A 27,138-nucleotide genomic window follows, 5' to 3' on the forward strand; every position below is an offset into this window, starting at 1 on the left:
GACTAGATGACCCATGAGGTACCTTCCAACTCTTTTATTCTATGATTCTATGATTCTATGATACTTGATTTGTGGTAATGAGAACACAGACTAAATTTAGAAGGGAGTCTTCATGTTCAAAATGACTAGGAAACACTACATTACTTAAAAGTTCTCTAAACAAAAGTCTTAAGAATAGGAGGATGGTTATGTTGTTTCTGTAATGTTAAGCCCTATACATACATGCCACAAGAAACGGCATGCAGAAGACCCACAGCAAAATCAATATCTTACAGCCTTTAAAATAATGGTGGTGTAATCTCATATGCTCCAAGTGTGACTATTATCCTTTCCTTTTAATTTTTTGTATTGTAATCTACCAATAAACATTTGTTTAATATTATTTGCTTTGTGAGGCAGAATGCATAACAAATGTCTCATTTTGCATCTTTTTTTCTAATGCAGAATGTGAAGTCCACGCTGATCTTGTTTTCTTGATTGACGGCTCCAATAGTATCGGTTACACAAATTTTGATATAATGAAAGACTTCTTGAAAAAACTGCTTGATCAGATTAGTTATAATCAGAACATGCAAGTTGGCATGGCCCAGTTTAGCACCAGGTATGAAGAAGTATTCGGTCTTCATGGTAACTCTAGCAAATCAGAGCTGCAAGACAAAATCGGCAATGTCACAATGGTAAAAGGTCTCGAGACTAATATTGGAAATGCTCTCAAAAACGTGAAGGCCTTCTTCAGCCCTCCGAGACGTAGAGTGACTAGACAAACTCAGCCAATGCTGTTGGTTATCACAGATGGAGACTCACATGACGAGGTTGCCCAACCAGCCGAGGACTTGAGAAAGGAAGGTGTGGAGATATATGCGATAGGAGTAGGGAATATTACTGATATGACACTTCAGATGATAGCTGAATCCCCAGAGAGGAAATTCAAAGTTACCGATTTCCCTGGATTGTCAACTATCACAAAACGCTTAACTAATGAAATGTGTAATGGTGGAGTTAAAGCAGGTGAGTTAAATAAAACCAATTCAGTTTTCTTTGTTTTAACTGTATACAAATTAAAATATTATTTTCTAATTATTTTAATTTCAAGTCCATGTTGTTTCTTCCCAACATTTCATTCCCTTCTCTTTGCAACGTGGGTACATCTTCTTTTTGTTTTTGCCTGAGTTGGTGTTCCTCCATTTCATTCTTATCAGAAATAGTAACCTTCTATGCTGTGTTTCATTGTCACTCTAAGTGATTGGCCACAATTCAGAGGACAGTGTAATCAGGGGACCATGTAATCAGAGTTTTGATCTCCTTCTTTCTTGTGTTTTACAAATGGCAAGCTGCATTTGAAACCTGGGAGAACTTCAAAAGTGATTTGCAATGTGCTGCGGAGGGGCAAGCAGGAAGAGCAGCTGCTAGGGGGCAAAAATTAAATAATTCTCTATGCAGAAGCCTTTCTGTGAATTGTACCCCATGGACATTCTTCATTCTATTATTTCATATTGTAGGACTGCTACTGCCCCTTACAGATTTCTCTCATGGCTTATGCCTGCTATTGCAGTCTTTATCAGGAGGACAGGCCAGGTATGGGGAAGAAGTTGTACCCATCCCCTCATCTGGGCCTTCTTGCAACCATGGGGATCCTGGTAATCTTGGTGATTACCCATCAGGTCTGCACCTTAATGTGAGGTTGGTTCAAAACAAAGTATACTGTAGTCAGGATTTAATGCTGGATAAGTCTGACCTGGTAAGTATCACTGAACCCTCAAGTGGGTGATGGAGTCTTTTTCCCAGCTCCGCACCTCCCCAGGATTCTGTTATAGCATCAGTCTAAGCTTGGTGGACATAGAGGGGATGATGACTGTGCAGATCCAGTTTAAGGATTCACAGAGCTCATAGTACCAGAGCGAGAGTGGGGCCCTTGTTAGTTGATGTTAGGTTACGTTTAGTCATTTCTGACTCATGGTGATTTTATGAACAAAGGCCAACCATCCAACTCTTCTGCAGTCATATAAGTTTTTGTTAAGGTTCCTCAGGGTTCCTGGGGGCCTGTAAGATGGAGCTCTTCCACCAGGTGTTTGGTTGAGGCTGGGGGAGTACCTGGAGTTACGAACTGGGGTCCTACCCAACATTGGGTGCTTTACACCTGGTGCGGTAGATCTGAGCCTAACTGAGTTTTTTAGATCAAGTAGAGTCACTGGATGATTGTAACAGCTCACTGGGATAGAAGACAACTGCGGGTTTTTTACTGCCATCTGGGGACATATATTGTTCAATATTGTTGCATGCAATTGTAGATTTTAATGTTTTATGAATTTTATGGAGTACGTTGTTTTTATTGCTGTAAGCTGGCAAAAGTTTGGAACATATCAAACAGTCAGTCCTTAAGCATCTGGAACAGAGAGCTGTGATTTCTAAGATTCAGCACAGGTTTTGCAAGAACAAGTCATGTCAGACCAACCTTATCTCTTTTTTTGAAAAAGTGACTACCTTGCTGGATCAGGGTAATGCTGTGGACATAGTTTATCTGGATTTCAGTAAAGAATTCCACCTACTTTGCAGCTGTGTACCTGTAGTGGTCTCTCTCTCTCTCTTTCTCTCTTTCTCTCTTTCTCTCTCTCTCTCTCTCTCTCTGTCAATAAGTGTTTTTCCTCTGACTTTATAAACTTCCCAGGGGTCAGAGTATTTAAGAACTTGTGGGATCATGAAATGAGGGATATGCATGCCTCATGGCCATAGCCAAAACAAATTATGCCAAAGCTCTCAACATGTTGAAGTCCCACAGCATTCCCTAGGGGTAACCTAGGACATTTTATGTATTTACAGCCCCTGTAGTTTGAAGTCCTGAGTTCTAGCTTATTTATGTATGTGTTGCCATCAAGTTACTTTTGACTTATGGAATTAATGTCTTCCAAAATGCCCTGTCATCAGCAACCATGAGTATGCATCAGCAACCATGACACTTGAGTGTCCTGTAAACTGAGAGCCATGGGTTCCATTAGTGAGTCAATCCATCTGCTGTTAGGCCGTCCTCTGTTCTTGCTGCCTTCAGCTTTTCCAAGAATTATTGTTTTTTTCCAGTGAGTCTTTTTGTCTCATAATGTGACCAAAGTAGGACAGCATCAGTTTAGTCAGTTTTTGCTTCTAGGGAAGTTCAGGCTTGATTTGACCTTGAAGCAACTTATTTATCTTTTTTGGCAGTTCATGCTATCTATAAAGCTTGCCTCCAACACCATGCTTCAAATGAATCAACTTTCTTCCTTTCAGCTTCCTTTCTTATCCAACTTTCACAATCATACATAGTAATGGGGAGATTGTGCAGAAACGCTGCTCTGCTCATGGGGCATATCTCCCACCCATTCCCTGTCCAGGATTCTTTAAATGTACAGGAAATTAAGCATGCCAATTTACTTGTTCTTTGTTTTTATTCTCTGTGATCAACATGGCTAGCAGAATATTAAATGTCATTCTATAATTAAAACATTGGTTAAAATCTAACGGGGTTGGGTAATGCATTGCTCAAGAAATGTGTCCTTAGAGGTAGATGGACCATTTTGTCTGAATGTTCATCATTGTCTAAGTTTTCATTACTAATGTGATACTTTACAATTTACTGTCCACAGTTCATTTGTGATGTTTTATCTTCCCTCAAAACAGCCTGTTTTGTGGATATTGTTATGGGATTTGACATTTCATCTCACAAGCCAGGCAATCGTTTGTTCCATGGGCATCCCCTGCTGGAAACCTACCTTCCCAAGATTTTGGAATACTTAATTTCCATAAGCACTGTGAGTTGTAATACCGGAACAAAGACACAGTTCAGCGTGGCAATTTCTCAGGAAAACATGAACTCACATTTTTCATCAGACCTCCAAGTTGACCATAAAAAAGTCATGGAGGAACTCAAAGAAGTCACAGTCAATAATCCATCTCATCTCAATGTTGCATTCCTGGACACACTTTGGAAAACTTTTAAAAACCTACCTAGTAGTCAAAAACGGAGCCAGGTAATGTATTCCCCCATCAATTTAACTTGCCAAAGCATATAATATCATACAGCAAATAGATCAAAAGAGTTAAAAAAAATAAAACCTCTTTGCATTTCTACTTTGTAGTGTCATGTTATGTTATGTTACCTTATTTTAAGGGCTTAGTTTATTCAAACATCTGATTAACTCGTCACTCTAGATGTCCATCAGACTATGCAACAAATTTTATTCTATCCAACTATGATTAATGTTTGAACCTTATACAGTTCTTGTTTAAGTCTTATCTATCTGATCTTTCTTTAGGTGTTACTTCTTTTCTCTGATGGCTTGGATGAGGATGTAAAAGTGCTCCATCAAAAATCTGAAGAACTTAGAAAAGAAGGTATGGTTCTGATCAAAATGGCCATCCTTATCCAAGAGAGTTGGTATCAATGCCAGTGCATCTACTAGGTGCACCAAGACACTTGCCCTAGGGCACAAGAGGTGGTGAGGTGCCATAACCAGCCCAGTTGCCATCTGGCCCAGTAAACAATAACCTCAGGTAGCACCCCTATGGATTTTTTTGTGGCAAGTCTCTTTCTTCCATGGCCTGCCCATTGGGCAGATGGAGCCACAAGTAGTTCAGGGATGGGGCCCTTTCCCAATGCCATTTTTGCCTCCATATCTACTCCAGTTGGGAAACATGGCACCATGGCAAGCCATAGTCCTGGCCTCAGTGAATGCGGAAGGCTCCCCTCAGCACAAGGGGGAGAGAAAGAGGGTAGTGGCAGCTTTCCTATGTCATAGGGAAAGGTGGATGGGCAGTGGCTTCCCCATGATGCAGAGGAGCAGTGAACTAATTCACCTAAAATCCTTATATCCTCTGGATGATATTAACAGCTGACAGCTTCTGCAGGAAGAAATTCTGGTACATTGATAGGGACATGAAATCAATAGACGTTCTATCATAATATATAGTCAGAGGGAATGCAGGTTTTAGCTTCAGCTTTGGTTGTTTTGCTGTTCATCTTTTGCAAAGTGCTTTTCAGGTATTCCTATCTACAACTGTGCTAAAATAAAATATGTTTTATTGTCCATGTAATGATCAGCATTGATTCCTGATGGTTCTGGTATAAAACAAATATTTAATTTAAAACATTTTCATCCTTATGTTTTCAATAGGACTCGATGGACTGATAATGGTTACTCTGGAAGGAGCTAGCAACTTCCATAACTTCCAATACATTGAATTTGGAAAAGGATTTGGATATACTAATCATTTAACAATTGGTTTGCCAAGTATTGCCAAAAACTTGTTTGAGTACATGGTAAGTTGCAAAAGAACCAAAGGATTGGGTAATAAGGTTTTAAAAACATTTATTTTAGTTTTCGCAATAGTGAATAAATAGCAATATTTATCAGCTTGAGGAATACAGAATATTCTAAGAACAGGGTTATGTTTTCTTAATCAATGGCAATTTCTTCTTTTCAAGGCCCAAATTGCTGAAAGAACATGCTGTTGTGTATTTTGTACATGCATGAGGGAAGAAGGTCCCACTGGGCCAAAAGGCAGCATAGGGCCAAAGGTAAGGTTATTTCCGCATAATTTAATTTACATTACAGGTAAGTAAGGGTTAAGTTTTTCAAACAATTTGGAGCTCCATTGAAAATATAAGCATTTATTGTTTCTATTTCCTCATATTGGGTACAAAGTCAGTGATTTCCAAGCATTTATTTATGTTACAGGTTGCCCAGAACTGGCAATGCCAGGATAGACAGGATATAAATCCAACAATAAATAAATAAAAAATATAAACAAATTGTCAATCATGTCATGCTTATTTCTAAGTAATAAAAATCAAATGTATCAAATATCAGCGAAATCAATGACAGTTGGAGTACTGTGTTCAGTTTTGGGCACCATGATTGAAGAGGGATGTAAACAAACTGGAGCATGTCCAGAGGAGGGCAATAAAGATGGTGAGGGGTTTGGAGACTAAGACATATGAGGAAAGGTTGGGGGAGCTTGGTCTGTTTAGCCTGGAGAGAAGACGACTGAGAAGGGATCTGATAACCTTCAAGTAGTTAAAAGGCAGCAATGTAGAGGATGGAGCAGAGTTGTTCTCTCTTGTCCCGGAGGGACGGACCAGAACCCATGTGATGAAATTAATTCAAAAGAAATTCTGTCTAAACATCAGGAAGAAGTTCCTGACAGTTAGAGCGGTTTCTCAGTGGAACAGGCTTCCTCTGGAGGTGGTGGATTCTCCATCTTTAGAGATTTTTAAACAGAGGCTGGATAGCCATCTGACAGAGAGGCAGATTCTGTGGAGGTTCAAGGAGGTGGTAGGTTACAGTGGATGAGCAATAAGGTTGTGAGTGTCCTGCACTGTGAGAGGGCTTGGACTAGATAACCCAGAAGGTCCCTTCCAACTCTATTATTATATGACTAGAAAATAAGCCCACTGTAGTCTAAATACAGCGGGCACTAGCAGGGCCGGCGCATTGGGCCTGGTGGGTGGTGGGGCTCCCGAGGCCCGTTGGTGAAGGCGAGGGCGGCAGCGGGCAGCAGCGGTGAGCCCGTGAGTACGGGCATGTGGTGGCCTACCTGTGTGCGGCAGCAGGAGCGCGACCCTGGTGGGGTGGTCGGGGTGAGGTCCTGGCAGCGGGAGGGGTGGCTGGCTGTGGCATGTTGCGGCTGCGGGCTGCGGCGGCTGCAGGACTCAGCGGAGGCGGCATGGAGGGGGCATGGAGGGAGATAGGAAGGCGGGCACATGTGCAGACGTGCCTTCTATCAGAGCGGTGGCAGGCCAGGGCTGTTGGCCTGGAGACGGGCGTGTGGACGGCTGGAGGGAAAGGGCGGGAATGCAGACAAAGGCCGCAAGGGTAAGTTGGAGTGGGGAGAAGGGTTGGTGGGGCAGCAAGGGACAGGCAGGGTGGTGTGAAGGGGTGTGAAGGGCGCAGAGAGTGGCCATGGGAGCGTGTTTGACAGAGGGGGGAAGCGGCAGTTCCCAGGGGCAGCAAGGGCTGTCGTTGCCGCCAGGGAAAGGAGGTTTCCTGGCTGCAGTGGCGTGGGGGAACCCTCCTCCCCAGCGGCCATCCCCGTCCTCGGGCAGAGAGTGGCCATGGGAGCATGTTTGGCAGAAGGGGGGAAGTGGCAGTTCCCAGGGGCAGCAAGGGCTGTCGTTGCTGCCAGGGAATGGAGGTTTCCTGGCTGCAGTGGCATGGGGGGACCCTCCTCCCCAGCGGCCATCCCCGTCCTCGGGCGACTGACCTTCTGGAGGGTGGAGCAGCGAGGATGGACGCTTGAGAGGAGTGCAGAATCTGCGGGACGGTGTTTGGGAGATGGGCCAAGTAGTTAATGGGGAGGCGCACAAAGCGCGCCTCCCCGTTGGCCACTTGGCCCTGGAGTGCCACTCAGAGGAGCGAATCAGGAGCCGCCTTCTCCAAGTTTTTACCCTGGACAGTGCCCACTCCCCTCCCACTTAGCCCTTACCCTTTTATTTAATACCGTGGAGCGGTTTAAAGATTCTATGATACTATTTTTCTAATTTGCTCTGTTTTAAAACCCCATTGTCTCACCATTTAAACCAAATTGTTAGCCATTCCTAAGAAAGCTTGTTAGCTAAATGTTTTCAATATTCATCTGTATACTCACCATTTTATTTTCAGGGATATACGGGTACTAATGGCATCCCAGGATACATAGGAGATGATGGAGAACCAGTAAGTTTTTAACCTTTGCATTAATTTCTCAATTCTTTGGATTTGTATATTTCCATTCACTCTCACACTTTTTGCTTTAGGGTCCCAGTGGGCCCCCTGGACCAAATGGACAGCAAGGTTACGTGGGATGCCATGGTGATCAAGGAGAAAAAGTAAGAATATTTCTGTACCATTTATAGTAATGTCATCCACATACCCATTGTTTTTGTATGGCTCATTAAACATATGTCTGTCCTTTCAAATATTTCAGGGGCAACAAGGATGGCGTGGAGAAAAGGTACAGAAAGCAAATGTTTCTTTCCTGAAATAATCTTTGTTGTGGCTTATGAGTTGTAGAATTTATAAACTTCTACCTGAAATAATAAATGGTAAGGAGAGAAAAATTGCCATTGGGGAACAAGCAAAACATCACATGCCAGTGTGTATAATGAATCCATGTGTGGTTACATTGTTGACTGTAAGAGTATCTAGAGGAGAAGCAGGAGGAGCAGAAAGTTGTCTTACTATATGATTGTCTAATAAAAATTCCCATCCCCAAAGAAGCCACAGTCATTACTTTTATTTGTTTGTTTTTTACTTCATATTTTTCTCCCACCTTGGAGTTTTGTACAGGTTTTCTGAAACGTATACATTGGGCCGGTGAGCCTTTTCTTTTGATTAACATTGGGGGCATACTTGGCTATATTACAGATTTGTAACAAATAGTTTGATTTCTCAAATATCCCTGGTCTTCTGGGTGTCAAAAATGCAAACCCACAATATAAAAGCATTGCTCTTTGGTGTCTGCAGTTTATGTGAACAACATTCAGTTTTGCTCCCCCTCACTTCCCCTATGGAAATTAATTGGAATGAAACCCAAATAATAAAATATAATGAATCCTAATGAAGGCAGTAGAATCTGGTCATACGTAAATATCCCATTCTTACTCCAGTAGTTCTCATCTCCAAATCCCTGTGGGATTTTTTATAAAGCATTGAGGACTTTTATTTATTTGTTTTTGTTCCTTGCATCATCTCTATGTGATATGCAATTTGCCCCTCACTTGCCAATCACTTTGATTTATGTTAATTGTGGTAGTGTAGAAGGTGGAACTTCTGAAAGGAGGTCCATTCTAGCTGGAACCTGAGGTGAACTGAATGGTAGGAAAAACATCAAGAGGGCTAGTAAATACACTTCTGATTTGGATCCTTGTTTTCAGAGCAGTCATTTTGTTTGGCCCAGAAATCAGGAGGATATTTGTTTAGTGAAGACTTGAAATCCTTCTTGAATTCTTCCCTTCATAGAACTAGCAAAAATATCTAGTTAGACCCAAAGCACAGTGATAGAGGAAGGTTGGAAGTATAGAAGGTTGTTGTTAACCTTGAGTTCATTGTGGAAAAGTTATGTCTAGGGGGAGAAATAAATTAATTGCTGTAAAACCTCTGTGAGTCTTCCAGAATTCCTTTGGTGTAGAGCCAGTAATTTGTGGAAAGCTGTATTTAGTGGAATAGTTCCGAGATACTGGCTAAGTGAGCATCCTTGAAAATGGGGAGGGGGAATTTAATTGGGAGAATGAGGAAATACAAGTGACAGACGAGGAACAAAAAGTGCAGAAAATGGAGGATTAGAAGCTACTAAATTTATCTTTTTGAGCAATCTTCAGAAGAAAATAAGTCATTTAGTTGCTCTTGGATTTATTATGCTTTTGATAGATTCTCTGGCATGAATATAGTCCCAGAGTAGCAATTGAAATCCAAATTAAAAGTACAGTTTATGACCTGGAAATTCATCCTGACTTGGGAGCAGACCAGTCATCTAAATTATCTCAGTTTCTTCATTTTTTTTACATACTGATAAGAAATTAGATTACTTGGATGCTTTAAGATGAGCAAGTCGAAGCACTCTATGATTTCAGACAATCTTGTTCATGGTTTTTAAGAAGATGTTTGACAGAATTATGGGGTTTTATCTAGGATGTGTATTTGTGGCAATGGTAGAAGAGTTGACCCCTAACCTTCTTGTCTATTTTATGTGTAAGACCTCTAGACATGAGTTCTTCACCTTCCCTGAGCCAGAGTTCTTTATTGCATAGACACTGAAAAAATGAGTAATTTCTTAAGGGAGAAATACTATTACCTTCCCATGCATTAGGTGTATTTGCTTAATGGATGTTAAAGTAAGATAATTTTACAAAACCAGACATGGGGAAAATTGCATGGAAATAGTGGGATATTTTAATTTGAGTGTTGTGACCAGGGACAATGGGGGAGGGCAGACATTTGTCCTGGGTCTCAAACTCAAAAGGTATGTCAGATTTAGAAGCTTCTTAATTTTGGCCATTTAATAAGCTTTAATCTTGTTTTTATGAACCTCAGGTGGTGTCTTTTTCATTTTTATTATGCCTAGGGACCTGAAAAGCTGGAAGGGGCCCAAACCTCTCTGGACCTCTGAGAGGATCCGGTTATTATCTTTGCCTATGATAAAAGGTTATAAAAGAGAAGATAGAGGCCAAACTGGGCACAGAGTCAATGTAAACTCTTCTGGAGTGAATTATAGGAAGACACTAAAGTAATATGGGGTGGAGGGGACCCAAACAAATTTACGTTATAGTGGAAATCTTTTATTTAGGTCTAAATGATTGTAAACAAACAACGTTTAGCTCAAATTGGCATACCTCTCCGGGGCCACACAAGGAAGGGAGGACTACAAAAATAAAGTTGTTATTATTGTTATAGTCTACACTTGTCTTGGGCAATTGTTGTAGGTTAATTGTTCTGAGTAAGGATGGAATTCATATTTCCTGATTTTATTTTCTCAGGGAGACAATGGGATTGATGGCATTGATGGAATTAACGGAGAAGAGGTAAGTCAAGTTTTCTCATCTTATGCTACATTTGTGTTTTGATAGAATAAATAAATTTTCTTTTTTGTCTTCATCAAGGGATCACATGGACTTTCAGGGCCAAAAGGAGAAAAGGGAGACCCTGGCCAGCCGGTATTATTTCGAATTCTATTACTTTCTCACTGTTGAATTTGAATGGAATATGAAAGACAGTGCTTGAATGAGAAAATGTTCATTCAAATTCTCATAAGACTAGAATGACAAAATGAATAAAATGTGGATTGTAATAGATTCAGGAGTGGTATAAAAGATTAGGAAGATTAGCTCTACGTATCCTAAAAAACAAAAAAAAATGTATGTAAATCTCAGGTGGTTGCCACAGGGGGGGGGGTTCCCCTTTGCTGGAGCAGGGGCTGACAAAGCACAATGGCAACAGACCTGCGGTTTCCTGCCAGTCCCTTGTCATTCCCCTGACCCTCTCCCCCAGCATCAGCTACCTCCCTCCTCCAGGCTACTGGGACTTTTTAGATCTTTTAAAATTGAGAATTCAGTATATTGATATAATGCTACAACAGTATATATAACAGATTCCATGAATCCCCAGTTATCATTTTCTTTAAAAGCCTCTAACTCCTTCCATTGCCTTTCCCTTGAAGAGGCTAAACTCTTACCTTTAAAAATTATATTGTATAATTCTCCCTGTTATATGCCTGGTGCAAACTGTAATAAAATTTCTACTACTACTACAACCTTTAAAAAGAAATCTGGGATGTGAATCACCTGTTCTACCTATTGTGATAATTTTATATTGCAATAACACTATTCAGATGCCAATTTTTAAAAACACCCTTGGAAGCAGGGAGAGGAAATAGCTGCTACAGGGGCACATTCCACAGTCCTCACACATTGGATAATGCACTTTCAATGTGCTCTGGGAGCTGGAATTTCCTTCTTCTGAAGTGCACAAAAAAGTGCATTATCCAATGTGTGTCAAATGAGTCACTAGTGACCAAATAAGTGAACCTGGGGGTGTAATAATCTAAACTTACCCACCTACACTGCCATCTACCCAGCCATACTGGTTTACTGTGATCTTTCCTACTACTTTATGAGAAAGATTGGAGTGAATCCAAGGAAATTCCAGAATGCACCATGATGTGATGGGGGGAAGCAGGAAACAATCCCTGTTTCCCAACAGTCTTCCCAACAACTCCATGTGGAAGTGGTCATCATGTAAAATTAGACACTCCCATTCTGCCTTTGATGTATCGATGATCTATGATAAGCATTTTACTATAGAGTTATAGAAAGTATAGAAATAGGGCCAGTGATTCTTATTTGATGAGCTAGGTGTGCTCCAGGAGTCCTGCAGTATGCATATGTAGGCTGTTTTTCACTCATACTCTTCCCAACTCCCCACACAGGTGACAGGGTGACAGCCCACACTAGACAGAATGGGCTGCATACCTTGGCATACCTTTGCATAGTGGACTCTTTGTTGATGCCATAAAGGTATCTGGGAGAAATGTCTATGTAACTATCTTTTCCAGGAACACTTTCTGGCTTCCTGCTGATGAATGGAATGATGAGACATCAACATTCTCTGTAAGCTTTAGCAGTCATAAGATCAGCCAGGCACCAAAATAACTAGCACTTACAAAATCCAGTTGGATGGCATCTGGAAACTGAATCCTGTTATTGACGTAGTAATTTTATGTTGTCTATTAACTTGACAGTCTAATGGCTCTGAGGTGGCATAAAGAGAATTTTTAAAAATTGCAGTCTGACAGTGTAGTTGAATCAAAACCAGCTGGATATATTCTCACCTATACTGAATTTCCTGCCTTGATTCACCCTTCCAATTTTAAGACTCTGGTATCCTAATATTCATTAGGAAGTAATTTACTCAACTCTGTCTCAGATGCATCTTCTAAATTGTCTTCTAGGGGAGCCCCACATAAAGTACATGACATTAGTCAGTCCTCAAGGTCACAAAGTCATGAATAAGCAAAGTAAATCCCCTACTTTATGGATTCAAAAGCAATCAGAAAAATTTTTAAATATAGTTTTAGAAGTCAAGAACTAATTCAAAGGATTTTCAAACTCAACATACATTTCCAACATTTTCAGGGTATCACAGGATCAAGAGGGCTTCCTGGTGAACATGGCCCGAAAGGCTTTCAAGGAGATCCCGTAAGTTTTCTTCAGAAACATATTTATTATAAATTAAGGACTTGATTGTATTTTCACATCTCATATATAATCCACTAAAAAAATTATATAACAGCACTTATTCTTCATTGGCATGTTATCATTTTTCAAAGTCGTAAGGAGTAGGAATGTTAGATCATTACCTTATCTGAGATCCATCTTAAGAGTATCACTGCTGAAAATCACTGCTGCTTTGAGTACCTAGTTTGTTCAGGTCTACCTACCTCATAAAGTCCCTCCGATAGTCTGTCCGGATGAAGGGGCCAATCGGCACCCTTCCTCATCCCGGACACATCCCGCCTTCCGAGGGTTTACTGTTTTATTTAGTCCGCAGCGCCCGCGACGCCGCGGACTTGTGTTAAGATATTGAGCTTCCTGCAAGTGGCACAAGATTTTCTGTCCCCAGTCCTTTTCTGCCCAAGCAAAATGGGAAAGCTATCAGCATCCCTGGCATGATGTTACTTCTAGTACCATCCAGAAATGGTCATCACACTGGGTGATGATCTAGCATTTGTCCAAAAAACTTAGGCAGCACTCGTAGAAACTTTCATGGGAGTAAACTCCAATGAATAAAGCAGGATTTATTTACAAGTAAACCTGTTTAGAATTGCTTTGCCAATGATTAAATTATAATCACTCTGAGTTGTATCACAAGTGATGTCATTATTCTGGGAACACACAGTGCAACCAAAGTCCCTCTCCCCCTGGTTGACAGGGCAACCCTAATAAAGAGTGACACAAGTAGCAACCCTGTGCAGCTATTCATGAGAAAGAGTCATTTTTCCCTTCAATGCCCCCCAGTCCCAATCCAAAGTAGGGTGTAAACTTCACGGAGCTTTTATTCCAACCCCAGGCCGATTCAGTCCCTGCCGTCTACACAGAATGCAATTTCTGTTTGGATTTTGGGCAATTTAAATTTTCCTTCTGCAGCAAGAAGGATTGATCCGGAGTGACCCTATCTTTATTGTGCGATATCTTAGAGTGCTTTTAACGCTCAATATTGTTCAAATCCAGATTGGGAAAGAAAGCTCCATGGTAGAGAACCTCTGATAGGCCACACCTGGTAATGTGACAAGTCTGCCTTAAAGGAGAAGCCCCTAATTTCTCTTAACTTCTGTGGGTCCTGGATTTCTTCTCCCTCCTCTGCCTTATTCGATCCTCTCCCCCACCCCTCCAAGAAAAGAAAGAGGCTCCTTGCCTGGCTCCTCTCCCCCTTCAAGAAAAGAAAGAAAGAGGCTTGGCTCCCCCCCCCTTCTGAACTACCCTAACCATGTGCAGAACACTTTCCTGTTTCAATGGAGAGGGGGGAGGAGAGGAAGAACCGAGTTCAAAGCGATCTGAATTCAACAGAATTGACAATGGAATAAACAAAGTGAGTGCAGACTCTGCCCAGGTGTGTAGCTGTAGGGTATTTGCTAGAGGTCTCATTAAATCCTTAATTTAGTGTTCACTGATCACAGTAGACCCTTACAGACCATGTACTTTTTTGGGAGCTTGTGGTGAATTATACGCTTGTTTGACCTAAGTGCACTAATGGAGCATGGATGATTTAGATCTTAGCAAACTATGTCACATGCCACAAGTAAACACGGAATAGTTTTTAAAAAGCATCTTCAATTCCACTGACCATCAATGAGTGCTTGAGACTATACTTCCCAACTTCAAATATGGTACTTGGAATTTTACTAAGTTCAGTGGAAGGGACTGCTATCTAGAAAAGAGAAAGTTGCTTCTCAGGAATTTGGAAAATGACAGGACAGGGTGACTCCAGTATGTTACTGAATTATTTGAGTGAGAATTGGCTTTACTTAAAAAAAAACAAAACTAAAAAACTATTTTTTAGGGTAATCCTGGAGTGGACAACCACATTGAAGGAGCAACCGGTCCCAAGGGGTTACAAGGGAGCAAGGTAACCATTTCTAGTTAGAACTTGGTTTACATCTTAGTTGTATTCATGTGTTAGAAATGCACTCCCTTTTACAAGGCCATAAAGAGGGTTGGGTGCTTTGGCATCCAAAGCAGCCGTTCCCACCTGAAACAGCCAGCGCCACGATGCGGGAGAGGGGAGGGGAGGCATGGGTTCCGGTGCACAACTGGTGTGCCAGTTCCCGTGCCTCCCCTCCCCCCTCCCACGCCGCAGCACTGGCTGCTTCGGGCGGGAATGGCCGCTTCGAACACAGAAGCACCCAACCCTAGTCATAAACTTGGCTTGTGCATACCATTGACAGATAGATAAATTGGTGTAATAAGATGAATGTATTAATCATAGATTTAAATGTGCATTTTCAAAGAATGGAAATATTTCTAGTAAGAAACTGTCTGGTGACAATGATGCCAATAATTTTTCTTGCACCTAATTTGTCATCTGATCCGTAATGAGGGCTTTTTTGGAGAGTGTGTGTTGAGGGAAGAAGTAAAGAAGCAGAAAAGAAAATTAGATGGATCAAATTTGCATTATCTTTTGCGATGGTAGTTATAAAAAATGTTTGCTTTCATCCTTTCCCCTTTATTGCTTTAGAATGTTAAGCATGAAAGTAAGAATTGCTCCAAAAGGCTGTACTGATGTGTAATAGTTACTGCTAGCAAAAGTCATCATGTGACCAATATAGCAATGTGACTCAGTTCTTAATCCCCATTTCTGTTTTCTTACTCATTCTTCTGAGTACTATAATGGTTTTCCCATAAGGCAACCTATGCAGCTATTCATCTGTTCTTGCAAATGTTTGAAAAGCAGAAATACTAACATTATTGTTGCCAGATAATAACATTCTCCATATATAGGGTGAAAGAGGACCAAAAGGTTCAACAGGTCCTGCAGGCTCTCAAGGAAACAAGGTAAGAATCAATACCCTGGTATGGCAGGAAAGCAGCAAACAACTCTTGTAAACAAATAATATCAAGTATTATTTATAAAATCCCTGAGACTCAGGGCGGATAATTTATTAAATAAATTAATAATGAATTAATAATGCAGATTGAGAGTATAAACAAATCTGACTTTTCTTAGTAATATAATGAATAAAAGACTTCCAAGATAGATTAACATTTAATCTAAGGTGACCAGATTGTCCCACTTTTGGAGGGACATCTGGGGGTACCTGGCAAATTGTACTTATGTTTAAATTTAAAATATATATATATTACAGTACTATTTTTGCTTTCTATGCATTCTATGCAACATGTGGTTGCTCCATATAGACCACATTTTTAATCAAGAACCCCCCCCCCCAGTCAATGGTGTCCCGCTTTACCAATGTTAAGATATGGTCACCTTAATTTAATCCAGAAACGGTAAAAAGTATAGAATTAACACATCATTTAAACTAAGATGGACTTGTAGCTTGCAGCTATGTCAAATATGTTATAACAGACAGTTTGCTAAAAATATGGTTTAAATGCAGAAAAAGACCTCTACTACACCACTGACCTCTTTAAGAAATGCTTATTATATTTTAAGTTCGAGAAAGAAAATGGATAACTTAATTTGTGAGAGCATAATAATAAATAAAAGAATGGCTATTAAGGAAGAAGGGGGGAAATGCCATGGCTAATTCATCATCAAATAGTTTCAAAACTGAAACAGCAACTAATAAAAGAAGGCAGTTTGTTGAGAGAAAAAAACCTCTTATGAAAAATTAGCATCAGTTGATAAAAAACATTTGTTAGGTAAAATTTGTGAGACAGAATGTCGCAGACAATGATTGTGAGACAGAAAGAATTAAAGATGGTTTGATTAAATGGGATACGAATTTTGGAGAGAATATAAACATGGACCAATGGGAAGCATTGAGGGTCAATCAGCTGAAATTTACTGAATGTCAAATGTTAAAAGAAAATTGCCCCCCACAAAAAGAACTTCTCTAAATCAAACATTTGTTGGGATTATTTTTAGGGTAAATGGTAATTTACATGATTAATGAAAGTCCAGCTCTGACCTATACATAATCAATATTTATTTTCTGCAGGGACCTGAGGGAGAAAGAGGTTCTCCAGGGCTACCGGTATGTTTCCCATAATTCCACAAATTTACAGGAAGTGAAGTATTAAGCATTATATAAAAGGACAGCAGATTCCCTAATCAATACGGGAAGCCTTGTGGAGGAGAGCAAGAAGAGAATTGTAGCTACCTATAATCCTGGCTCAACATTTGCAGCTCAAATGGGTGGTGACACAATGAAAGAGTGTGTGTAAGGCCACTGCAAAATGTATGGTGATGGGTGTCATTGACTTGCAGGCATGGAGTTGGGCTAAGGATGATGCACACACCACTCATTAATTGGCAAATAGGCCGCAGCTTTATTTAAGTTTTAACACAGAGTGTTGGCCAACAAGGGAAGATGGAGCCTAAGCAATTCCTTTCAGGTCATCCGACCCTTAATCCCCAGACAGCTCCCTGGGTATCCTGTCCTGGGCCCCTGCCAAGCCACGGGCTCTCTTGCTGTGGGGTATATCACCAAAGGTGAGGCTGGAATGCTTCAGGAGGCATAGACCCCCCCTCAGCTCACTTCAGTCTACCTGCCTCTAATTATCTGGGACTACCCAGCTGGATCGGCCCCATTTTAGTTGCTGCCTCTCACTGAGGCACCTCAATCCAGAGAATCCAATTCTTCTCTTAGTTTTCCCCTGCCTTATTTAAGCTCCATCCCCTTGTCTTCCGCCAGCTGTGACAATAAATCTGCATGTATTCCCGACCCCAAACACTATAAGGCACACCAGCCCTGTGTACTGGGCAAAACATTAGCCCTCTTCCCCCATGGGGTGGGAGGGTGGGAGCCACTCACTATGCTGGCCGGAGGGAGAAGAGGCTGTGGGTGAGCATGTGGTGACTTTTATAGCACCATACATATGTTCCTTCCCTCCTCCCTTCTCTGACACGGCACATCGTATCGTGCATACCCGGCATGATTCCCCGTGCTCTAATTAGAGTGCCATCCCGTCCTGCCCACCACTTCAATGGCGGCTGTGGTAAGTCATGGCCGCTCTTTGTTTTGGTAGAAACAGGCGAAAGGGGCTCCAAGGGAGCTATGCCAAAAGGCTTGTTCTTATCCTTTCTTATGTATATTTCTCTCCATCTTTGAGAAATAGAAGCAGAATAGAGACAAGTACCATTTTAGTTTTCCGTTTTTTAAAAACTGATGGTGTGATTTCTGAAAGGCAAATCCTTAGGCTCATATACAAATCGTGTCCAGTATAATTTGATCAGCATTACAGAGTGTCAGGAATGAATAATTGATGGTGTCAGGATCTCTGTCATGGTGTGATTTAGACTAGACACTGTTTTACTCCCCCCCTTTTACTGTCACCCACCACAACCTTGGCATACAATCTAGACCCGCTCTCTCTTGTGGGTTGCCCAAGTCCAAATCCTTATTATTGCACTGTAGTATCTGCAACCCTCTTTGGTATCATTAATTGTCATCCTTCATAGCAAAAAGAAACACAGCAAAATGTATTGAAATACACAGCCACTGATTCCCCCAAAATGATCCAGACAGAGGAACAGTCCTATTTTCAGACCTCACCCTATATGTGCTCCAGGGCCTTCAACCAATCGAGGTGCCAAAACACCCCAGAACTGGACCTTCCAATCAGGATTTGTTAACCTGTCAAAGGACTGGCGTGTTTTCCTGACAAATGGGAGTTGAGGCTCTCTATCCAGTGGAGGGTAACTTCTCCACTTCTTCCCAGCCTTAGAAATCCCAGAGTACCTTTCCATCCTCGTATCTGTCCCAGCATCACTTGCCACTTATCTCATTACAAATGTGGTTAAGGATTTTTCTTAAAAGCTATGAAATTTATGCAAACCAAAAACACTGTGATAGTGTTTTGGAGGGTATCTGATGGAGGGAGCTTATAACCCCCCCACAAAAAAAAAATCATTTTCATCTCTAAGGTGCTACTGGACTTGAATCAAGATATTCTCCTTCAGAACAACATGGCTACCCTTTGAAATTATTGTGATAATATTCCATCTGAGAAAATCTTTACTACCTAAAATTGTGCCTTCACACAGGGGGAGAAAGGAGCACGTGGTCCCGATGGTTTGCCTGGTGAACAAGGATTTCAAGGCCCACCGGTAGATATCATGACACAGTGTACTATTTCTTACACAGCATGAATTTATTTTACATAGAAGGAGTTTCTGGCACATGTGAGCCAACAACAGGATATGTATCAGCTATGGTAATGTCTGCGATACGCATTGCTCAAAAATCTGCATTCAGGTTCTCAAAAAGTTGCTTTGAATGGAGTGAGAAATATTGCTTCTTTGGAAATATTGCTTATTAGTTCAGGGGTAGAGAGGTAAAGCCTAGTGTGTGGTTTTGGATATGGGATTAGAAGGAATCAAGAACAGGTCAAAGGCTGCCAGTGTTTATGTGCTTTGGCCCTTTAAAAAGCTTCCCCACCAAATAATCCAGTTGCTTTCTGCCCTAGGGCAGGTACCCTGGCAGTTTGGGAAATTCCATGAAAGCATTTTCTGAAAGACCAAAACTGAAACAAGCGTCCGCTGTCTGGATTTAGTCTAAGTGTGTGCTCCAGATTATGGTTGAAGGCAAGAAAAAAGCCATGTAAGGCCCCTTTCGTAAGGTTCTTTACACCTTTTTTGGCTTCTGAAGGCCAACAAATTTCCACCATGCACCCAGGCAATAAAGAACAACAAGAAAACTTTAAGACCAACAAAGATTTATTCAAGGCATGAGCTTTCGAGTGCAAGCACTCTTCCTCAGACTTGCACTCGAAAGCTCACGCCTTGAATAAATCTTTGTTGGTCTTAAAGGTGCTAATGAACTCTGATTTTATTGTGCTGCTTCAGACCAACAGGGCTACACATTTGAATAAGAAGACTTTACTAACTGTGGGAGAACGGTGCTTTATCTTTGAGGTGTATGAAACTTAAACAAATAATCTGTTCGCTTTCAGAAACCAAAGTGGGTTAGAGAATCTCTCTGAGAAGGGACTGAATGGAGAGTGGAAATGGGATTTTGCCTCAGATAAACCACTAATGGGGGGGTTACAGTGGAAATTGTACAATCCTTCACATATTATGAATTATACTACATTTACAATGTACTTCTGATTTATCACCTGTACGGATGAATTATTTAGACTTGATTGATGTAATATGATTTTTAGGGGGAAGCTGGAATTCCTGGTGTGACAGGAGAGAAGGGAAGCACAGGAAATCAAGGTCTTCAGGTAAAATAGCTTGTAGCTTTCACTTGCCTGTTCAGAGTTAATTGCCATAGCAAGAGCTGCGAGGGACTGCTAGCGTCCGTCAATTCCATGCTGAAAAATTCCTGGAGATTTGGGGATTGAAGTCGGTGAAGGGCAGGGTTTGGGGCAGGGAAGGACCTCAGTAGGGTATAATGCCATGGAACCCATTCTCCAAAGCAGCCATTGTTTGCAGGGGAACTGATCTCTGTAGACTGTAGAATTCTGGAGAGTTTCAGGCCCCACCTAGAGGCTTACAATATACCTGAAATTGAGACCTAGTGTAGTCTGCACCGGGCTTTTTACCCAGTCCCACTTTGAATGAATCCCTCTGTCTACACTGAATTTGATTTGTGTTTTGATTTTAGGTGCTTTAAATTTTCCTTTTGCAACATGCATGATTGATTCGTGGTGACCCTACCTTCCCTCTGTGATATCCTGGAGTGGATATAAGCCTTGATATTTCAAAAACCACCATGAGTAAATGTGTAGCTCTCTGCTCTTTGTGAGTTAACTTGCTGCCTCCTGCCTCCTGCCTCCAATGCTGTAGCAAAGCAGTCTTCCCTGATTGGCCAGGGTATCAGTTCAAAGTCTTCCTGGTTCCCAGTTGCAAGCCTTGTCTTAAGTGACTGTGCTCCAGAAGCCATAATTTCTCTCAGCAGAGATTTCCCTCTTGATTCCCCCCCCTCTGCTGTCTCCAATCCTCACTCCTCCACCCCCGTTCAAGAAAAGAAAGTGGCTCCTGCTGCACTTGGCTTCCCCCCCCCCCCATTCTGAATTTCTCCAATTGAGTGCTGAACACTTTCTGTTTCAATTGGGAGTGAAGAATAGAGGAAGACCCAAGTTCAAATTGATCTGAATTCAGCAGGATCCACAATGGAAAAAACAATGTAAGTGCAGAATCAGAATAGGATGGAGAACTCATAGCGTGGTATTGAACAGTAGTCTTATACAGCCTCCAGAACTGAAGAGAATAAAGTTTGCTCTTGTCAAAATAAAAATAGTTGTTAATTCCACTCATTTTCTTTGCAGGGAAGCTTGGGAGATGTAGGCCCAAAAGGGGATCAAGGAAAACCTGGACTCAGAGGAAATAAGGTATTGCATTCATTCTTCTGTTCTTAATAAATAAATAATAAACAACCTTCAAAACCTAAAAAAAGCCTCTAGCACATAATTGAGGAGGAGAAAGTTTTCCAATCCTGATTCTACCCTCCAAAAAAAAAAAAATCTGAAGAAAATTGGTTATCACCAAAGTTCCCCATGCTTTTATGGACAGGGGCTGTTTGCTGCCAGAAATTAAAATGCAACCCTTTTGGTAGTTATGGGGAAAGCGGCACTTAATAGCACTTTCTCCCTGTCACACAGTTATAGAAAAAGTACACAGCTTCAATTCATAAAAGCTTGGCAGTCCTATATTACCTTCATAATAAGAAATAATCAAAACAATCAATGTGATAATAGCAACACAGCTAGAAACAAGATGGTCTGAGCAGCACACAACTACTTATAGGTCTCTACTCAAGGCAGAGTTCAAGGAACCTCCATCCAAATGTAGGGTACCACTCAGTGCTATTCACTGGAGGGCAAAGTTTCGAAAGGATATAGCTTCTTTGCCCTGTTTGTGAGGTGCTGTGGGAAGAGTCCTGCTTGGGGCTTTTCCTCATTCTCATTTTCCTTACGTGTTGTTCCTGTTGCTTCCATGGTTTTGTTTTTCTGTTCAGCATGTATTTTGCTCCCTCTAATGATCAGTTCAATATTACATTGCTATATGTCCAGCATATCTCCCTGCAGGTTATAGCTGCATGTTTTTAATGTTTGATTTAAAGTAATATAGTATCAAATGGATCTCTAATGGGAGCAAAATACATGCAGAATAGAAAAAACACTAAAGCAACAGGAACAAACAAGTGAGGAAAATGCAGAAAGGCCCCAAGGTAAGTCTCTTCCCACAGCAACCTAATTTATTTGAATGTTTAAAGCAGCCTTTCTCAATTTTTTAACCATTGAATAATGCCTGAAACATTCTTTAGGGTGGTGGTCCCCAACCACTGGGCCACGGCCCGGTGCCAGGGCCCTCCCTGCCGCTGCCGGTCCGCAGCCTGAAAAAGGTTGCAGATCACTGCTTTAGGGTAACAGAAACCCCAGAAGGGGCACAACCGTGCAGAATATAGATAGATAAGATACATTTATTTGTATATAGCCATAGGCCTTTACAAAATATAAAATACAAATTTACAAACAGTAAAATAGAATAAAAGGAACTGTATAAAAATATAAAATTTAAGACCAAAAAACTGAAACAGCATACAAAGTGCAAGAGTGTTAAGAGGCTGCCTTAGTGGTTGTAACATTGGCCCTTATTTTCCTTGCAGCCAAGGCAAATAGGGCGGTTTTATATGTTACATCATCAACCTGGTCAGATAAAAGATAGATTATCTTTTCAGCAACGGAGTGAAGGTTAGAACCCCGTAAGGTCTCATTGAGGAATTTGGCTCTGGGTTGAGCATAAAGTAAGCAGTCAAAGATGTAGTGGGGTAAATCCTCCAGAGCTTGTGCACCACAAATACAGAAACGCTGGTTTTTTGGCGTACAGCTAAATCGACCCGCCAGTACCTCTGTGCAGAATATAGTTGGGAAACATAGCTGTGCACACGCCCACCTGGGGCCCCTCCCCTCCCCAGCCCCTCCAGGCCCATCATTGGCCATTTTGGGTGGGATGGATGGGTTGACACATCCATACATGGTCATCGCCCAATAAATGTTGAACAAATTTTTAAAATATATTAAAAGTTAATTAACTCCCACCCATTTGGTAAACCCTTCCTGGGCTGTCAAGAAGCCCTGGTTGAGAAAGCCTGGTTTAAAGGATGTTTGAGAATCATAACTATTCCCTTTGTTCAGAATGAATTCTTCTTTATAACTGTTCAATTACTTGCTGTATCGGCTTTTGTTGTTGTCGCTGTTACGTATCTGAGATCATATATATTTCATTCTCCAGGGAGAAATTGGGGATCCTGGAGAGAAAGGAGAAAGAGGCCCCAGTGGTCAACAGGGAGCAAAGGTTTGTAAGTTATGCCTTTCATACAGTTGGCTGTTTGAAAACTGCCCTCTCCACTCATGAGCTGGTAGAAGGGTGCTTGCCCCGCCCTTGATGGGAGGAAGAGGTAACTGCAAGCCTGCCTAGCAGGGCATTCAGTCATGGGACCATGGTCCTTGAGGGTATTTAATTTCTGGTAATAATCCACATGGCCCTCTTATAAGCTGCCTATAGGCTCTTCATCATTAGGGGATCACAACAAGAAAAGGGGGTGGATCTATGCTGACACAGCTTTTTGTGCTTTGAGCCTTTGGTATGCTTAGGGAGGGGACACATTGTCCCTGTGCTGTGTTGGATCCATTGCATTTATGCTGTATAACTGGAAGGCACTGGCAATGGCTTGTAAGGTGCTTCTCAGGAGATCTCCCAGTCCTTGGGTTGTAGGAGAAGAGAGGCATTGTGGCCTTCCTGGTGGCCATTGAGTAGGGAGGGAGGGAGCTGCCGGAACCATGGCTATGGGACCATGCCAGTGCGTATGTACTCTGAGTGACTAGCAGAACCAGATCACCACAAGTAATGTCCTCATGATGTCCTCATTGTGGCTTCCACTAGCCATTCAGAAACTCTGTGCCTGAATAGTGCTGCAACTTTATCTTCACTAACACCGTTGCTACTTCCTAAGACCTTCAGGTAAAGCCACCGTGCTTCCCCCTTCCTTCTGTGACATTCTGAGATGGGGCATGGGATATTCCCTGTGACCAGTCCCAGGAGCTGTTAGAGAATCATGAACTTCAGATTGAGAAATTTCTGGAGATTTGGGAGTGAATCCTGGGGAGTGTGAGGTTGGGGGATTTATTCAGAGACTTCTATATTGCTCCCTCATGCCTAGATGCCTTCAGGCAGTTTACAACATGCAAACGCTGGCAGGGGCTCATGGGAATTGTAGTCCATGGACATCTGGAGGACCACAGGTTGACTACCCCTGCTTTAAACAATATCGCAATATAAAAGTCACTATAGAAGTTAGTAAGGTTTAAAATACAGTTACATTAATTTTAAAAAAACAGCTAAAAGATTTAGAACTGCTCGCCCTGTAATGGGGGGGGGGGGAAGAGGGCAAAAGGAGGAGCAATGGGAGGAGGCCCTGATTGATGTTATCATTGCTGACCCCAACCATAAACTTGATGGAAGAGCTACATCTTGCAGGACTTGCAGAACTGTTCGGCAGGTTCCTGCAGGGCCCTGATCTCATTAGGGGCTCATTCCACCAAGCAGGATCCTGGCCAAAAAGGCCCTGGCTTTAGTTGAGGCCAAGCATACTTCTTTAGGGCAGGGAACCACAAGCTGGTTTACATTTGCTGATCTCAGGACTCTCCAAGGAATGTGCAGGGAGTTGACTTCAGCTAAAATGGCATACAACTTTCATTTGACTGTTCAGAGTTCATGGACATAATAACCATAGTGAGGGACTGAAACTTAGGGGAGCCAGCTTGGGAAATTCCTGGAGATTTTGGGGTTGGACTCTGGAGGGTGGGATTCAGGGAGAGCAGGGACCTCAGTGGGGTACAATGGCATAGAGTCCACCCTGCAAAACAGGTGTTTTCTCCAGGGGAACTGATCTCTGTCAACTGGAGATCTGTTATAATTCTGGGGGGAATCCCTGGACCCCATCTGGAAGCAAGCAACCCTAAGCTGTTGCTAAAAGGCGCTGTAAACCAAAATACAAACAATGATCTCTAAAAGTAAAGTGAAATAAACTAATGTTTCTGTTCTTAGGGGATTGCGGGAACTGCTGGTAAAGGCGGACCAGGAAGAAAAGGATCAAAGGTAAGAACTGAAAAGAACCATAATTTAAAATTGCACCAGAAGTGGTGCAATCATACAGAATATGGTTAGGAAGCATAGCTGTGTACAAGCCCACCTGGGGCCCTTCCTCTTCCTACCCCCTCGAGGCCATCATTGGCCAAGGGATGGGTGGGTTGGCATGACTGTATACAGTCCTATCACCTGATAAATGTTTAACACATTTAAAAAATCTATACAAAAATGAACTCCCACCATCAAGAAACCCCAGGGTTTCATGAAACCCTGCTTGAGAGACCCTGGTGTAGACTAAGAGAAAATGTTGGATCCAAGATCATCTACCAAACTTCACGGCTGAGTAGGTGCTTTAAACATCTTCATTCTGACATATCATTAACAAACATAATTTGATTGTTTGCAATGGATTAACAGCTCCTGCTCTGGCCATTGAACATCTTGGGTATTTTATTATTTTGTTTTCCAGGGTTGGAATCCAGTTTTATTGCATGGTTTATTGCTGTATTTTACTGTATTTATTGCATGTTGTTTTCTTTAATTTTGTAATTCACCTTTAAGCCTCAGTGAGAAAGGCAGACCGTAAAGGAAGGAAACCTATTGTTTTGGTAATGATTAATTCTTGTGCTATGCTTATTGGATTTTTTACGTTTATGTACCCAATTCTGTGTTTGTGTTTTTTTTCCTCTAAAATAGTTTTTTTCCCCTAGTTATGGCAGTGGAACTTGGATAGTCATTCTTTCATATATGATTCAATTACAGGGACTAGAAGGATGCCCCGGAGACACCGGAAATCAGGTATTCATATGCATCAACTTGGAGAACTGCCCCTCTCAGCGCACCAATGGAGCACAATCCCAGTTCACTCTTTATTGGTGACCCTGGTAATAAACTGTGCAATTCTGTCGGTACATTTCCAGTGCAAAGTATAAAGATGCAGGAACAGAGAATGATCTGTGTGCTGCCACAGTCTGCCTCTACGTAATGCTGGAGAGGGGATAGTTCCCAGTTTAAGCAGTTGAAAGGCTGGACTTAGGTTTCCCCTTCCCCTACCAGCACTACAAATTTCCTTGTGGGCGTGGCAGTTCCGTATGAGCTTCAGGGATGCATGCCGTGGGAAGCCGAATGAGGAAGAAGTTTTGCCTCTTGAACTCCTCCCTTTTTTATTTCTTTTTCTGCTGTCTTTTGCTTATCCTTGTTTTATCTCCAATTCAACAGGGTGAAATCGGAGATCCTGGCATTCCCGGGGAACCTGGCCCCAAAGGGAACAGAGGAAAAATGGTACTGTGTATTGGAGAATAACAATATAACAACAATTTTGATAGTATTGTTTATCCACGATCCTTACGGTGTATTCTTTTTATTTCATATTCTGAGAAGACCGCATTATGTCACCTTGAAATGATGCATTCCTTCCTTTGGTGATTTGCAGAAGGGGTGGGCTTTCTGTCACCAGTGGTCTCCTTCAGATTTTGGTTTCTTGGATGGCTCAAAGCTGATTACCAACAACAACGACAAGCCTTTAATAGCATATAAAAGTACAATATAAGAAGGGAAAGTGCAAAAGGATCCACTGCTAGTGAGAACAAAGGCAAAGATCATGCTTTAGACATAATACATTAATGATTTATGGCCAGATGTAAAAACTTTTCTACTGGTTCAATTATATCAGGGTTCTGGGATGTCAAAAGAAACTGAGTCTTTCATTCATCCGAATGCAGTTCTCTTTTACACAGCAGTGAGTTAAGAAATTTGGCTCAGATCGAAGAATAAAATGTACAATGGAAGAAAACGTGTGTAATTGATTCTATACAGCATTGTCCACATGGGCACAACCTAGCTGAATACGGGATCTGTTGAAATCTCCCATATAGAACAGCAGAAGGTAGAGCATTAGTTATAGCTAACATGAATGCTCTATGCTGTTGTGGGATGATTAAATGGTAGAAGTACGCAGCTAGGGGCTGAGAGCTTGGTGAGATCCCCAAGCTCAATGGCGAGCAAACGTTTCTAACTTTACTGCTAAGTTCCTGCAGTTCTATGTCTAACACTCTGCGTTTAATTAAATTAAATGCAGACTTTTCAGATATCAGATACAAGGAGTCCAAAGATATCCCTATAGATTTAATTTTCCCCTCAATGTGTCCTAACCAAGTAGATGACTCATGTTCAGATAGCATGAGGGACTATTAGGGTCAGATCTAAAATGAATGCGAAGCCAGAACTTGGTTGTTAACAACCATGCTCTGGTTTCCAATAGTCTTTGGCTGGTTTCTAGACATAGGATTGCGTAAGAGACACAGTTCGGGGTCCCAAGGATTTTACGAAAGTAAAAAAAGCTGATTACAAAAACTGA

The 27,138-nt window shown here is 41.6% G+C and overlaps 1 protein-coding gene across 1 annotated transcript in view; it reads left to right on the top strand.

Moving 5' to 3' along the window:
- The window catches only part of LOC143820171 (collagen alpha-6(VI) chain-like), a 71,098-nt gene that overhangs the window by 24,248 nt on the left and 19,712 nt on the right, over window positions 1-27,138 (top strand). Inside the window, exons 9-29 of the mRNA XM_077302637.1 lie at window positions 445-1,008; window positions 3,649-3,998; window positions 4,284-4,362; window positions 5,142-5,287; window positions 5,453-5,545; window positions 7,629-7,682; window positions 7,763-7,834; window positions 7,933-7,959; window positions 10,481-10,525; window positions 10,604-10,657; window positions 12,635-12,697; window positions 14,559-14,624; window positions 15,497-15,550; window positions 16,681-16,716; window positions 18,729-18,791; window positions 19,850-19,912; window positions 20,960-21,022; window positions 22,926-22,988; window positions 24,741-24,791; window positions 25,545-25,580; window positions 26,001-26,063. Coding sequence (XP_077158752.1) covers window positions 445-1,008; window positions 3,649-3,998; window positions 4,284-4,362; window positions 5,142-5,287; window positions 5,453-5,545; window positions 7,629-7,682; window positions 7,763-7,834; window positions 7,933-7,959; window positions 10,481-10,525; window positions 10,604-10,657; window positions 12,635-12,697; window positions 14,559-14,624; window positions 15,497-15,550; window positions 16,681-16,716; window positions 18,729-18,791; window positions 19,850-19,912; window positions 20,960-21,022; window positions 22,926-22,988; window positions 24,741-24,791; window positions 25,545-25,580; window positions 26,001-26,063 — 2,105 coding nt within the window. The remainder of the gene's footprint in view (window positions 1-444; window positions 1,009-3,648; window positions 3,999-4,283; window positions 4,363-5,141; window positions 5,288-5,452; window positions 5,546-7,628; window positions 7,683-7,762; window positions 7,835-7,932; window positions 7,960-10,480; window positions 10,526-10,603; window positions 10,658-12,634; window positions 12,698-14,558; window positions 14,625-15,496; window positions 15,551-16,680; window positions 16,717-18,728; window positions 18,792-19,849; window positions 19,913-20,959; window positions 21,023-22,925; window positions 22,989-24,740; window positions 24,792-25,544; window positions 25,581-26,000; window positions 26,064-27,138) is intronic.

The sequence above is a fragment of the Paroedura picta genome, chromosome 11, assembly GCF_049243985.1.
Source record: "Paroedura picta isolate Pp20150507F chromosome 11, Ppicta_v3.0, whole genome shotgun sequence".
In the NCBI taxonomy this organism is placed as follows: domain Eukaryota; kingdom Metazoa; phylum Chordata; class Lepidosauria; order Squamata; family Gekkonidae; genus Paroedura; species Paroedura picta.